Source organism: Lissotriton helveticus, chromosome 3_1 (assembly GCF_964261635.1).
Source record: "Lissotriton helveticus chromosome 3_1, aLisHel1.1, whole genome shotgun sequence".
NCBI classification, from domain to species: Eukaryota; Metazoa; Chordata; class Amphibia; order Caudata; family Salamandridae; genus Lissotriton; species Lissotriton helveticus.
Window position 1 is genome coordinate 1153018357 of NC_136061.1, and position 14041 is coordinate 1153032397.

General features: G+C 44.2%; 1 protein-coding gene across 2 annotated transcripts in view; it reads right to left on the reverse strand.

The window, feature by feature from the left end:
- Nucleotides 1–14041, reverse strand: part of MBD5 (methyl-CpG binding domain protein 5) — a 501160-nt gene that overhangs the window by 311927 nt on the left and 175192 nt on the right. For both annotated transcript variants that reach the window (XM_078681764.1, XM_078681763.1), the window contains exon 6: nucleotides 9784–11907. In XM_078681764.1, coding sequence (XP_078537890.1) covers nucleotides 9784–11907 — 2124 coding nt within the window. The remainder of the gene's footprint in view (nucleotides 1–9783; nucleotides 11908–14041) is intronic.

The following is a 14041-nucleotide window of genomic DNA, read 5'->3' on the forward strand; positions in this document are numbered from 1 at the left end:
TATTGCAACGACGCCACTCATGTGCTTAAAATATCATTGTATGCTCTAGAATTTAATATCATAATACAATGAATTTACTAAAGCCACAACTTAAGTCCTTGTAAATAATACAGACTTTCACTGCTTTTATTTTGTCGATATACATCCAACAATGCAAAGTATTTTCTTTATGTCAATGAGACACACACTCTGCCTCTTTAAATGTAGCAGGAAGTGAGCATATGCTTAATTCGTGATCACGGAGTGTGTTAACTACGAAACCCGCTGGGTGTTACTTTGTTGCCGTGTGTGAATAAACATACGCTGGACTGAAATAGAGCGTCGGCTCTGTGATTGATCGTCTCAGGAATACTGGTACTGAGGATTTTTGCAGCTCTTTGTTGGATATTTGAGGCCCACTACCTTGCCGGACACTCCTCACGTCTAAGAAGCGGGACCCATCGTGGGTTTATTGGGTGGAAAATATATAAATATATATATATATATTCACACATATATATCACCACACAAGTTGCCCTGCCATATTCCATATTTAAAATCCTCCAGTGGATTTTATGCTTTAGCGAACTGTTACAGGACTGTCTATTACAACCCTCCAGTGGGTCACAGGCATCAAATCCACTGAAGGATTTTAAATATGGCGGAAACGAACCGCATTTCCCAGAAGACACTACTGTGGAGTCGGACACTGGAGCTCTTTAAAAGTGTGAGAACAAGCTGGGAATGCTGGGACCCACATATAGGTTACGCCCATGAAGGAGCGCAAAGGCTCTGAAACGCGTTGGCAAGGACTAAGAAAAAGCGGGCCGATGTGCTGGTTTTTCTGCAATAAAGGTTTTGTAACCCACCTGTCGGAGGAGTGGTCCTCATTGCAGGGCAACTTGTGTGGTGATATATGTATATGTATATGTATATCTATATATATATAAAAATCACTGAAAAAAAACATAGGTTTCAGGGGCTTTATAGTTAGTTGGACATTTCACTCGTACAAAACCATAGATATTCCCCCGTTAATTAGTTCAGCATCTATAACTCGTGCGCCCGCAATGCACTGCTGATGACGTCACATATTACATCACTCATGACATGGTCAGTGACATCACTCATGACATCTCAAATGACATCACTGATGACATCATCCAGTGAATGTGTGTTTTTCTGAAAATTAAATATGTTTTATATTTGTATATCTCAAGGTCGATGGAAAAATAAATGGGTATATAAGTGTCTAAATGGACGATTTGTTTTGTAAAAATGATTGGATAACTGACTAAGTGTATTTTTGTGAATACATGGGTTAGCAAGTAATGTTTAAATATGTACATATCTGTATAAGTCTCTCACTTTGTGTTTAAGTGGCTGCATGGGTTGGTGAGTAGCTACATGAGTGTCTATATGGGTTATTTGTTGTTTTTTTGAGTATCAGAATGAGTGTCTGTATGGTTCGGTGGGGGGTATTACTTAGCACATAGATGCATGAATGAGTGACTCACTGTTTGTATGTGTTAAAGACAGCATGTGTGCAGGACTGTATGGATGGATGAGTGTGTGTATGGGTGTGTTAGTGAGTGAATGACTTTCTCAATAGTGTCTTTATGAGTAACTACATATGTTTTAAACTAGTATATGTGAATTTTGGTGTATATAAGTAAGTATATGTGAGAGTGAGAGATTGGAAGAGTTTCTGTATAAATAAGGAAAATGCTACTTACCAGTATGCATCTGTTCTTGGCATGTAGAGCTGCAGAGTTGCACACTATGCATAGATTGCCACCTAGTGTTGAGCCCGGATGTTTGCAGTTTGTTTTGTAGAAAAGTCTTTGGAAGTCACGGGATAGGGGACTCCTCCAATTGGATGATACTGCGCATGGTCATCGGCTCCATCCCCAGATTGTTTTTCGCCATTAGGGAAGTGATGGAGCTGTATAAGAGATAGTGATGCCCATGTGATATGTATCTAATTGAGATAATACTGGAACAGATAAAGGTAGCCGGGGAGGCGGGTGGGCGTGTGCAACTATGCAGCTCTACATGCCAAGAACAGATGCATACTGGTAAGTAGTATTTTCCGTTCGAGGCATATGAGCTGCAGATTGCACACTATGCATAGATTATGTAGCAGTTCGCACACCTAGCAGCGACCACCAGAGTCTATTGCAGTTGTTTGAAACAGAGTTTTCAGTACAGCCTGGCCCACCGTGGCTTGTTGTTTAGTTTGCACATCCATACAATAGTGCTTTGTGAATGTGTGCGGTGTAGTCCATGTGGCTGCTTTGCATATGTCATCTAGGGGAATATTTCCTAAGAATGCCATTGAAGCCCCTTTTTTTTCTGGTAGAATGGGCTTTTGGTGGGATTGTTAATGTGCGTTTGGCTTTTTGATAACATATTTGTATACATTTAACAATACACCTAGCGATCCCTGATTTTGAAATGGGATTGCCTTTATGTGGCGGTGAGAAAGACACTAAAGTTGTTTTGTTTTACGAAAGGTTTGTGTCCTTTCAATGTAGTACAGTAATGCTCTCTTGACATCTAAAGTGTGCAGAGCTCTTTCTGCGACAGTTTGAGGCTGCGAGAAAAATACTGGCAGCTCAACAGATTGATTTAGATGAAAAGGGGAAATGACTTTTGGAAGGAATTTTGGATTAGTACGAAGAACCATTTTGTTATGATGCATTTGCAGAAAGGGTTCCTGAATGGTAAATGCTTGCAGTTCACTAACCCTTCTAAGAGACGTGATGGCTACTAGGAAAGCTACTTTCCAGGTTAGAAATTGCAATTCGCATTTATGTAATGGTTTGAAGGGAGGTCCCATTAATCTTGTGAGAACCACATTTAGATTCCACACTGGTGCAGGTGGAGTTCTGGGAGGAATTATTCTTTTGAGTCCTTCCATAAAAGCTTTAATAGATGGCACTCTAAAAGAGATAGAGGTTGTCTATTTTGCAAGTATGCTGCAATGGCTGCAAGGTGTAACCTGATAGACGTGTAGGCTAAGTTACACTTTTGAAGGTGCAATAAATATTCAATGATGTGTTGAATAGACACATCTAAAGGATTAATTTGGTTGTTTTGGCAGTATATGACGAAACTTTTCCACTTAGCAGCGTAGCATGCTCTAGTGGTGGGACGTCTAGCTTCTTTAATAACGTTCATACATTCTGGGGGAAGGTTGAGGTAACCAAACTATGACCTCAGGAGCCAGATCGCTAGGTTGAGCTGAGCTGGGTCCGGGTGTCTGATCTCTCCATGGTTCTGTGTTAATAGGCGTGGAGATAGGTTTAGTTTTTGGTGTGGTACTACAGACATCTGCAACAGCGTTGTGTACCACGGTTGTCTGGCCCAAGTTGGAGCGACTAGAATGAGCGTCAGGGAATGTTGTTGCAGTTTGCGTACCACTAACGGAAGTAGTGGGAGAGGAGGAAAAGCGTACGCAAATAGTTCGGACCAGTTCATCCATATCGTATTGCCTTTGGACAATGGGTGTGAATATCTGGCGGCAAAGTTTGAGCATTTCGTGTTTTCGTGGGTGGCAAAGAGATCTATCTGAGGTTGTCCCCACATTTGAAAGAACGGATGAAGAACTTGTGGATGAAGTTCCCATTCGTGGATTTGCGGAGTTTGTCGACTTAGTAGATCTGCCATGGTATTTTGTACTCCTGGGACGTGTTGGGCTAATAGGAAGATGTTTAGTGGTATAGCCCATCTCCATATCTGCTGTGCTAACTGAGAGAGCTGCAGAGTGTGTGTCCCTCCTTGTTTGTTTATGTAATACATAGCTGTCATATTGTCTGTGCGAACTAAGACAGCTTTGCCTGACACTTGAGTTTGAAAAGCTTTTAGGGCTAGAAATACAGCTAGTATCTCTAGGTGGTTGATGTGTAATAGCTTTTGCTACGGTGTCCACCTGCCTTGCATGGTGTGATGCAGGAGGTGGCCTCCCTAGCCTGAGAGCGATGCGTCTGCTCTTAAGACTATTTGAGGAACTGGCTCTAGAAACAGCCGCCCTTTGGAAAGGTTTTTGGTGTTCCACCATTGCAGAGAATGATGAGTCCGACCATCTACCAATAATAGGTCTGTTAGTTGACCTTGAGCCTGGTTCCATTGTCGTGCTAGGCACTCTTGCAGTGGACTCATTTGCAATCTTGCGTGAGGAACTACGAATATGCAAGATGCCATCATTCCTATGAACTGCATGAACACTCAAGCTGGTAGTGAGTGTTGCGGCTTGAACTTTGTTAGAAGAGTTTGTGCACTTGTTATCCTTGCTGGAGAGGGATACGCTAGTGTTAGTTGGGTGTTTACTGTAGCGCCGAGATACTGTTGTATGTGTGAGGGTTGTAGATGCGACTTGGTGTGATTTATTGTGAATCCCAAGTTGTGAAGCAGTTGAATGGTAGCGTGGGTGTGGTGTACACACTGGCTGTATGAGCTGGATTTTAAGAGCCAGTCGTCCAGATATGGGAAGACATGTATGTGCTGTCTTCTTAAGTGTGCTGCTACTACTGCTAGGCATTTGGTAAACACCCTTGGCGCTGTTGGACTCCGAATGGGAGCACTTTGAACTGGTAGTGCTGCCCGTCTCGCACGAATCTGAGATATTTCCTGTGTGCCGCGTGGATGGGAATATGGAAGTAGGCGTCCTTGAGATCTAAAGTGGCAAGGAAGTAGTTTAGCACCAGTAGTGGAAGGACCTGTTGAAGTGTGGCCATATGGAAATGGTCCGACTGAATGTAAACGTTTAGAGGTATGAGGTCTAGGATGGGTCTTAGTGATCCGTCCTTTTTTGGTATCAGGAAATACAGTGAGTATACTCCTTTGTTTTTGTGGTGCTCTGGAACTATCTCTATTGCATTTTTCTGCAGGAGGGATATTACTTCTTGTCTGAGCAATGTTAAATGTTCCTGTGATATTGGGCGCTGCCTGGGTGGTATGTTTGGGGGGTAGATTTTAGTTCCAGACAATAACCTGATTGAATAATTTGTAACACCCACCTGTCTGATGTGATGTTTTCCCAGGCTGGCAGGTATTGTTGGAGTCTTCCCCCGACAGGAGTGGAGTGGGGCGGGGGAAGAGGAATGGAGTCATTGGGCAGGGGTAGAGGCAGAGCGGGAATTGTTATTTTTACCTCTGCCCTTGTTGTTGTTAGTACCCACCCCTTTGGTAGCCCTTGCCATAAGTGGATTGTGTAGGGCATTTGTATGAGGCTGAGTCTGTGTCTGAGGAGTATCCTCTGGTGGCACTTCTATAGGATGAGCGACAAAATGAACGTCTGGGAGCCTGCGACTGCAGGGCTCCCATAGATTTGGGGGTGCCTGTATCTTTTTTCATTTTTTCAAGCGATACATCCACATTGGGTCCAAATAGGTGTTGCTCATAGAAAGATTGATTAAGAATGGCAGTTTGTACCTCAGGTTTGAATCCTGATATACGTAGCCAGGCGTGTCTGCGTAGTAAGACGCTGGTGTTGACTGCTCTAGACGCAGTGTCTGCTGCGTCGAGGGCACACCCGATGGAGGTATTTGTAATGTTTTTACCCTCTTGGATGAGTTTGTGTGCCCTATCCTTTTACTTATCAGGGAGGTGTGTCATTATTGACTCTAATTCGTCATAATGTGCTCTATCATATCTAGCTAGCAATGCCTGTGTGTTGGCGATACACCACATGTTTGCTGCTTGAGACGCAGTTCTGTTTCCTGATGAGTCTAATAACTTAGACTTTATCTGGTGGAGCAGCATCACCTGATGTTTGCGAGTTTGCTCTCTTGCGTGCGTTGGAAACTACAAGTGAGTCTAGTGGTACTGGTCCCTTAATATATGTTGGATCTGAAGGGGCGGCTTTATATTTCTTCTCTACACGAGGATTAATGATTCTAGTTCTGACTGGATCTTTGAAGACTTCAGAAGCGTGTTTAATTACTCCTTTGAGCATTGGTAAGATGGATGTAGACCTTTGTGCGTTATCAAAGGTATCCATCAGGAAGTCTACAGGGTCTGTGTGTATGTCTACCCCGTGATATTGTGCAGCCCTGTGTATCAATTCGTTAAACCCTATGGTATCTTCCGGTGGGGAAGGCCGTGAGAGGTACAAGTCATCCTGAGGGATTTTTGGGACATCTGGAGTGGTATAATCATTCCATGGGTCGGGTGATCCTGCAGGTGTGTCTGGATCAGGCATGTTACCCCCATATCATCAGAACTATCATCCCTATGAGAGGATGCTGGGGAATGCTGTGGTATAGGAGTTTGTGGTGATGGCATAGGTGGAGGAGAAGGAGTAGGCGGTCTTAAAGGCGAGGTAGCCATGTCCCTTTTCTTTGCATGCGGAGCTGGGGCTGGTTTGTCCAGTGGTCACTTTTTCGAGGCCAAAATCAACTGTCCAGTGATTGGGTCTTTAGCCAGAGTCTTTTGAGAAGGGTCTGGATAATATAAGTCTTCTGCCGGAGGCTGATCTGTAGGTGCTGGAGAATGTTTCGGCACCGAAGCGGCTTGCTTTTGTTTTTTACTATGTCCTTTATCGGGGAGGCAGGAGTCTTTCTCGACTCCGAATGTTTTTTCGGTTCCGGATATTTTTTGGGGTCGGGTGTTGTTTTCGGATCTGGTTGTTTTTTCGGATCCGATGCTTTTTTCGGTACCGATTGTTTTTTGGAATCCGAAGGTTTACTTGGTTCCGACCTGGGTTTCGGTGCCGAAGGAGTTGTGTGTTTCGGTGGCGATGGTTTGGGCGTCGGCATAGCCGGCATCAATGTCTTTTTTGGTGCCGGTAAGTTAGCGCCGGCACTATGGGAAGGCTGACTCGAGCCCGAGTCGCCTGAAGGCTTAATTGGCTTCCTTGCAGGGCCCGAAGGTGGGGCAGTAGAAGCGGAGTGTCGGTGTGCACCCGAGGGTGTGACCTGGGCCTTCTTTGGGGGTGTCGAGGAAGGGTAGGGGTCGACTGTCTTACTTACGTCCCGTTGCGCTGGAGTGATGTCCTCGACATCCGAATCTTCTTCCTGTTCGGAGCTGCTGTCGACGTCTTGCTGTTCTGGGACGTTGACGCCTTCCTCAAAGATGTCGTCCGGAATGGAAGTTGAATATCGAGCCATAGTTCTTCTCCCTCTTTGGTCCCGGATAGTCTTTTTGGAGCGGAAAGAGGCACAAGCTGAGCAGTCCTTTGCCTCGTGCTCCAGAGAAAGGCAGAGGTTACACACCTCGTGGAGGTCGGTGTGGGGAAACTTCGACGCACATTGAGGACACTTTTTGAAGGGAGTCCTTTCCATGAGCTGGAGTCGAGGCCTAGCTAGGCCCGAAGGACGTCGACCGGAATCGAGGTATTAGACGTTGAAGAGTAGCGTCGAGTAGAGAAGCGTTCGAAACTCATTTTCTGAAAGTTGGTGAGGATTGCGCGCCGAAGGAATTCGGTTTCAACACGGAGCGCTGGAAACACATCTGAGCCCGGTGGCGGTAAAAAACAATCTGGGGATGGAGCCGATGACCATGCACAGTATCATCCAAAAGAGTAGTCACCTATCCCGTGACTTCCAAAGACTTTTCTACAAAACAAACTGCAAACATCCGGGCCCAACAATAGGTGGCAATCTATGCATAGTGTGCAATCTGCAGCTCAAATGCCTCGAACATATGTGTTTCTATAAGTAATTGTTCAAGAAAGTAAGTATGTGTACGTTTCTGTAGGAGTAAGTGTGGTGGTGTGTGTATAACTGTATATGCAAGTAAATGGATGTTTGATACTTTATTTGCATGCGTGACTATGTGTGTGAATAACTCTGGATGAGTGGCGGTGTGTAACAGGATGTATAGGTTTATGAGTACATATGATGAGTGAGTACATGTATGAGTGACTATATAGGACTGTTGCTGAATGAGTGGATGTGTGTACACATCTTGGAATTACTGAATAGGTGTGTTGTAACTGGTATTGGTGTGTCCATTGTTTTGAAAATGTTAGTTTCTATTTTTGAGTGTGTGTATCAAAGGTTATATTAGGGTGAGAGGAGGTCTGCCACTCTATCACAAGGATGATGTCATCAGTGATGTCATTTGAGAGGTCATCAGTGATGTCATGAGTGATGTCACTGACCATGTCAAGAGTGATGTAATATGTGACGTCATCAGCAGTGCATTGCGGGCGCGCGAGTTATAGTTAGCTGAACTAACTATAACAGGCGAATTTCTATGGTTTTGTACGAGTGAAATGTCCAACTAACTATAACGCTCCTGAAACCTATGGTTTTTTCAGTGAATTACAAAGGTTTTTTAAATGCTAATTCCTAACTATAACGTGCCTGAAACCAATGGTTTTTTAAGTTAATTTCTAAGGTTTTTTAAATGCTAGTTTCAAACTATGCCTACGGAGGTAGGACATGTGAAGAAAGAAAGAAAAAACGCACAGAAAGAAGCAAAAGAGATGCAGAAAAAAGCAACAGAAGTCCTCAAAGACGAAGAAAAGTGCAGGAAGAAGCAAGACAAGTGCAGAAAGAACCAACAAAGGAGCAGAAAGAGGCCTTGTTACAAAATCATCTTGTGCCCACAACTTTTTCAGACAGGTACTGGTGTTAACCGATTCTTACTAACCAGACCTAGAGCCAGTGGTATGCTAAAAGACACTTCGAATATAGTGAAAACACCTACATACACTAGGGAACACTATGCGTTGGGGTACCCCTGTGATTAGCATGACCTCCTCTGTAAGCCCCTAGTACACAATAGGGCAGGGGGATTAAAACTACCTCTTAAAAGCGCCACGGGGTGTGTTTGCACACTGGTGAAGGGAGGAGGGGAGCATGAGGTGACGTGTGCAAACAGGCCCTGTGGGTGTTTTAAGTTGAGGGATAGAGTCTCCTTGAATCCTGAGGGTCCCTGGCGCCAACTAACTCACCAGGTATGTCCAGTAAGTGCAACAGAGTTGCATTGCAGAGAGGTGTAAAATGGGGCATGTCCTCTCAGAATTAAAGGGGACTTAATTCCCCAACTTAAAACACACCACAGGACGTGTTAGCAAACGTCACCTCAGGCCCCGTCCCCTCCCTTCACCACTGTGTAAATGCGCCCTGTAGCAGTTTTTAGTTGGGAGATTAAGCCCACTTGAATCCTGAGGGTCCCTAGAGTCCAATTAGCCCTCTAGGTACCTCCATTAAGTGCCACAGAACTGCGTTGCAGAGAGGTGTAAAAAGGGGTATTGCCTGGACCACCTCTCTAACGCAGCGCAATGGCGGTTACTGGAAGCACCTGGTGGGCTAGTTTGCTCCCAGGGGCCCTCAGGATTGAAGGGGAATTATTTCTCCAACTTCAAACGCGCCACAGGGCGTGTTTGCACACGTCACCTCAGGCCTGGTCCCCTCCCTTCACCACTGTGTAAACACGCCCTGTGCCCGTTTTAAGTTGGGAGATGGAATGACATTTGTGAGCTGTACCTGTTACAAACTTGAGGCAATGCGCTAGCATGGAATCTGAAGATGTTTCAAATTTAAAGGGCCCACCATTTAAAGGAATCTAAAGGAGATAGGCCTTGAATCACAACACTCAATTGACACAAGGAAAAGTAATCTCATTGATGTGAATTCACACTGGAAGTCGGGATTCCAAAAAGCGGTGTGTTCTTCCAGTACAATATTTGGAAGAAAAATAACGAACACAACTTCATATTTTGAAAGATTTGCTTTCTGGTCTAAATGATGGAGAAATGCATTCAGAGAATCACAGGTTTATATTGAACAAATCATGAGTTACACATATGATGTAGAAAAGCAAAATTATAATTTGTTGGCAAAATCCTACCTGGTTCAGAAATTGCTTGACTACAGCTGCTAGCAATACTGTTGGGTATCATTGTCGTGGCTGATTGCATTCTCGACAAAGGTGGGTTTAGATGTAAAGAGTTCCCCATCACCAGTCCTGAATGACCAAGGACCCCACAACTTCCAGTGGCTTGCCTCTGATGCATCAATCCTGTAACCTGGCTATTCTGGACTGGACTGCCATCACGGACAAAATTAGTGCTTGCATTTTGGCAGAGAATACCTTCGCCTCTTAAAGGTAAAGTGTGTGCAGAATTCTGAAGTGGGACAGAGTTCACATTGTCTGAAAAATGTAGCTGATTTGTAGAGCAGGGTAAAACAGTATGTGAGCTCCCACAGCCAGTGGTACTATTGCTGCTCATATGGGAGCTTTGACAACTCATAGACTGAAGTAATTGAGACATGGAATTCACAGGAAAGGAACTCTGCCCTTGCTTTCTAACCACATCAGGTACAGACTTAGGTACTCCGGAGCTATCCATCTGAGACTGTCTAAGCAAGTTCAACACTCCAGCGGTTGGCTGTTTTCTTTTTCGCAAATTGTCTTTTTGCTGAGACATTAATTTATCTCGTAGTGCTGCTCGGCCACTTTGTCCTTCACTTGCTGGTAACAGCATGTTAGCAGTAGGAGGAAACATGGTGGTTAAAGTGCTATGACCTTCAACATTGCCAACACAGGTAACAGCTACAGATTGACTACTGCTGCTACCAGCAAGTTTGTTTTGATTTGCTAGCTGTGCTTTGGCGGCTGCTGAGAGTAAACTACTTGCGGGAAAAGAGGCAGCATTGTGCTGATTTAATATCTGATTTAAAGGCATTCCTAGCAAACCTGGCTGAGTCTTTAAAGGACCACTACCAGCAGGTAGAGGAGGGAAAACTGCATTATTTGGAGGGTTCAGTGCATTACTCATTCCAGCCATCAGTGGGTTAGGGATATCCTTGTATTGTTGAAGTCCGTCAGGTTTGGTTGAAGGACTTGAAGGCATGGATGACCGAGGAGATCCTACTGTTGATCTTGGTGACCTTGAAGGAACTTTAATAGCACTACAAGTAGTCTGTGGTCCTAATGGAGGCAACATACAATTTCCATGATCTGAAGACGTGGAAGAGGAGCGTGATCTTTGGGGAGATGCCTCAATCTTTCCAATTCCTGATGCTATTATATGGACTGGTGATGTTACTGGTGAAGGAGAAACCGAAGTAGGAGCTGAATGCTGAACTCGTTGAACATGAGTTGCATGGTTCATGTGACCTTGTTTTACAGTTGGCAAAGGGAGATTACTTGGCAAAGGAACTACAGCAGGTGGCATGCTCACATTAATCAAAGGGACCTGAGTGTGAACACTGGAGTGGAAACTAGATGGGCTTATATGAACAGGAATCTGATTCACTGGTTTATTTGGAATGGGGTCTAGAATACCCAGTGGATCCTTCTCTGAAGTTAATGGCTTTTTCTGAAGAACACATGGAGGTGGAGGAGGTGGTGGTAGTGGGGGGGGAACTTGAGATGGCTTATGATGAAACATTGCTCGAGGCATATCTAGGTTAGTTGGATAATTACACATGGTTTTATTCATAGCAGGACTTTTTGTAGCCAAGGTTGGGGAAAGAGATATATTAGTCCTCCCAGTCATTGCACATGATGACTGCACTGGTGAACCATGAATCATTGCTACCGGTGGAGACAAATGAGTCCTTGCATGTATAGGACTGGAACTGGTTGCAGCATGGAAATTGAGATTGTTCCTTGTGAAAACCTCAGGACTTCCAAGTGGGTCGGTCCTAGGAGAAATCGAGCCATCTCCATATATCTGTGAGCCGGATGAATCTGGACTGGGAACACCACCATGACTTCCACGATACGGAGACTTATGCCCATGTTCACTGCTGCCCAATCGCTGCCGAGTGAAAGCAGGGTGTATTTCCTGTTGCTGAGTAACAATTGGTTCTTGCAGATAATGCCTACCCTTTGCATTAGGTGCACCTGTTATTAATTTGAATTGATTCTTAGCTTCTAGCATCGCAGCCGGTGAATTCGCTTCGTGTGATTTATTTCTCATCAATCGTTGAGTTGCTGCTTGTGCAGGTACCATTGGATTCGCACCTGAAATAATGTAAATAAATGGAAAATTATGCATCAAATATGATTACAATTAACTAACTAGAGATTACCATTGAGTTGAGTAACGATAAACATCTGTTATTCAGAGCCAAGATGCCCCTTTGAGGGTGAACGTGCGCTTTACAAATACACGTTATTTTAGATCCTATGACCAAAAACATAACAGTTGCTAATTGGTAAGCATTCAAACACCTGCCTGCTATTTTTTATTCTATACCAAGAAAGCATAGTAGCAGTAGAAAAAAAGAGACCTAACTGGACTTTGCATAGATCTAGTCTTCCTCCTCAAAGGACTGCTATGAACACAGTATATTATGTTAATTTTCTCATATTTTTCAGCATTACCAAGGGCAAAGTATTAATTTACAAAACATTAGATGCAAAGTCTTAATTCTTTGAACCTACTTTTTCTGCATAAGCTAAGACAATTACTCATCTCCCCTTTGGCCAAAACTACAGTGCTCCTTTCAGTCATCACACTACAGGTCATCAAGTTAACCTATTGCTGTCAGTTTTCATTATGCCATAAGGCCAGACTATATGGTTTGTGTTACAAGACTCCTGGTCGTTGCCCCAAAGGGATGAGATGCGCTTGAGGGGTCTTTCTGTGAAGATCTGAAAGAGGGGGAAGAAGTCTAGAACACGCACAACAAGAGAGTACTGTGCTGAATATGAAAATGCCAGAAAAGAACAAAAATAAATAAAGATGAGGGCCCAAGCCACAATTCTGATGCTTGGTCCATTTAAGGCAAAAAATTGAATTTCAAATGAGTCTGCAAGAATACCAAAGAACACACCTCTACTGTAAATTTACAAATATGCTGCTTGCTCAATGTCTGCTCAAATTCTTTTTGTCGGTTACCCAGTTTTCAGACACTGACTAGATGTTACATCTCATGACATAATAAATATAACCTATTATAGAGGACCATCCTGGACAATATACTAACGGCATTAGCATATTGTCCTGTAAGAAAAGGCAGCAGAATCCGATGTAGTGCTTCGACAGTGCTGAACATCATATGGTCAGTGTGATATCATCTACTATTACTATGCCAGTGTTAGTGAAAATGGCAATGTTATAAGAAAAAACACCTGCTGGTCCTCTGGTTGATGTTGAAAGTGAGTCTTTAAGTGAGTAGGTGTATAGTAAAAACAGTGAGATGCCAGCCCCCCCATGGCGCTGGAATCGAGAGGCTTCTTTCCCAGGGAGAGAAGAACGGGGATACTCCAATTTCCTGTTTGCTGAGTGGTGTCAATTCAACCCACAGACAACCAAAGAATTGCAGGGTGGAAATGTGCACAGCTGTGGTAAAAAAGCAGATTTGACAGGGAAAGCACCATTCACAGACATTGTAAGTGCAGTGAAGCCATTTGGAGTACATGGGGTGGGAGTTTGTCAACATGAACTCCACAATTCCATGTTGGCTTTACTGAGGAGTTTGATATCACACTTCTCAGCGTAATAAACCCACACTGATGTTAGTGTTGGAATAAAATGCACTCAAAGGGCATCTTAGAGATGCCCGCTGAAAAACGACCAGCTAGCTCCTAGTGTATTGGCTGACTGGTCCCTGCCAGTCAGCCACCACCAGACGGGTTTCCGACATCATGGGGTGAGAGCATTTGTGCTCTCGGAGGTCAGACACAAAGCCTGCTCTCGGTGGAGGTGCTTCTCACCTCCCCTTTGCAGGAACAGCAACGCTTGGCTGTGAGCTTCAAAGGTTCTCAACTTGTGTTATGCTGATCCTGGCAGCTCCAACTAGTGGGGATGCCCGCCCGCCCGCCCGCCCCCCATCCTGGGCCCAATTTTAGTGGCAGAATAGATGGGAAAATTAATAAGCAGGGTAGGAGTGTCTACCTTGGCCTGGCACACCCCTAGGGTGGCCAGGAGCGGAGGTGAACCCCTATCTTAGAAATTCTCCATCTTGAATTGGATAATTAATAATTAGGCCTAATAGGAGCAGGAATGTGCTCCTCTCCTCAAGGAAGGGGGCATCTAAAGGGTGTAGTCACTCTAGGGCACAGTAGCCATTGACTACTGCCCTATGACCTTTGAACCACACTTAAATTCAGTATTTAAGGACTCCCTGAACCTTGTTCCTTAGATTCCAAC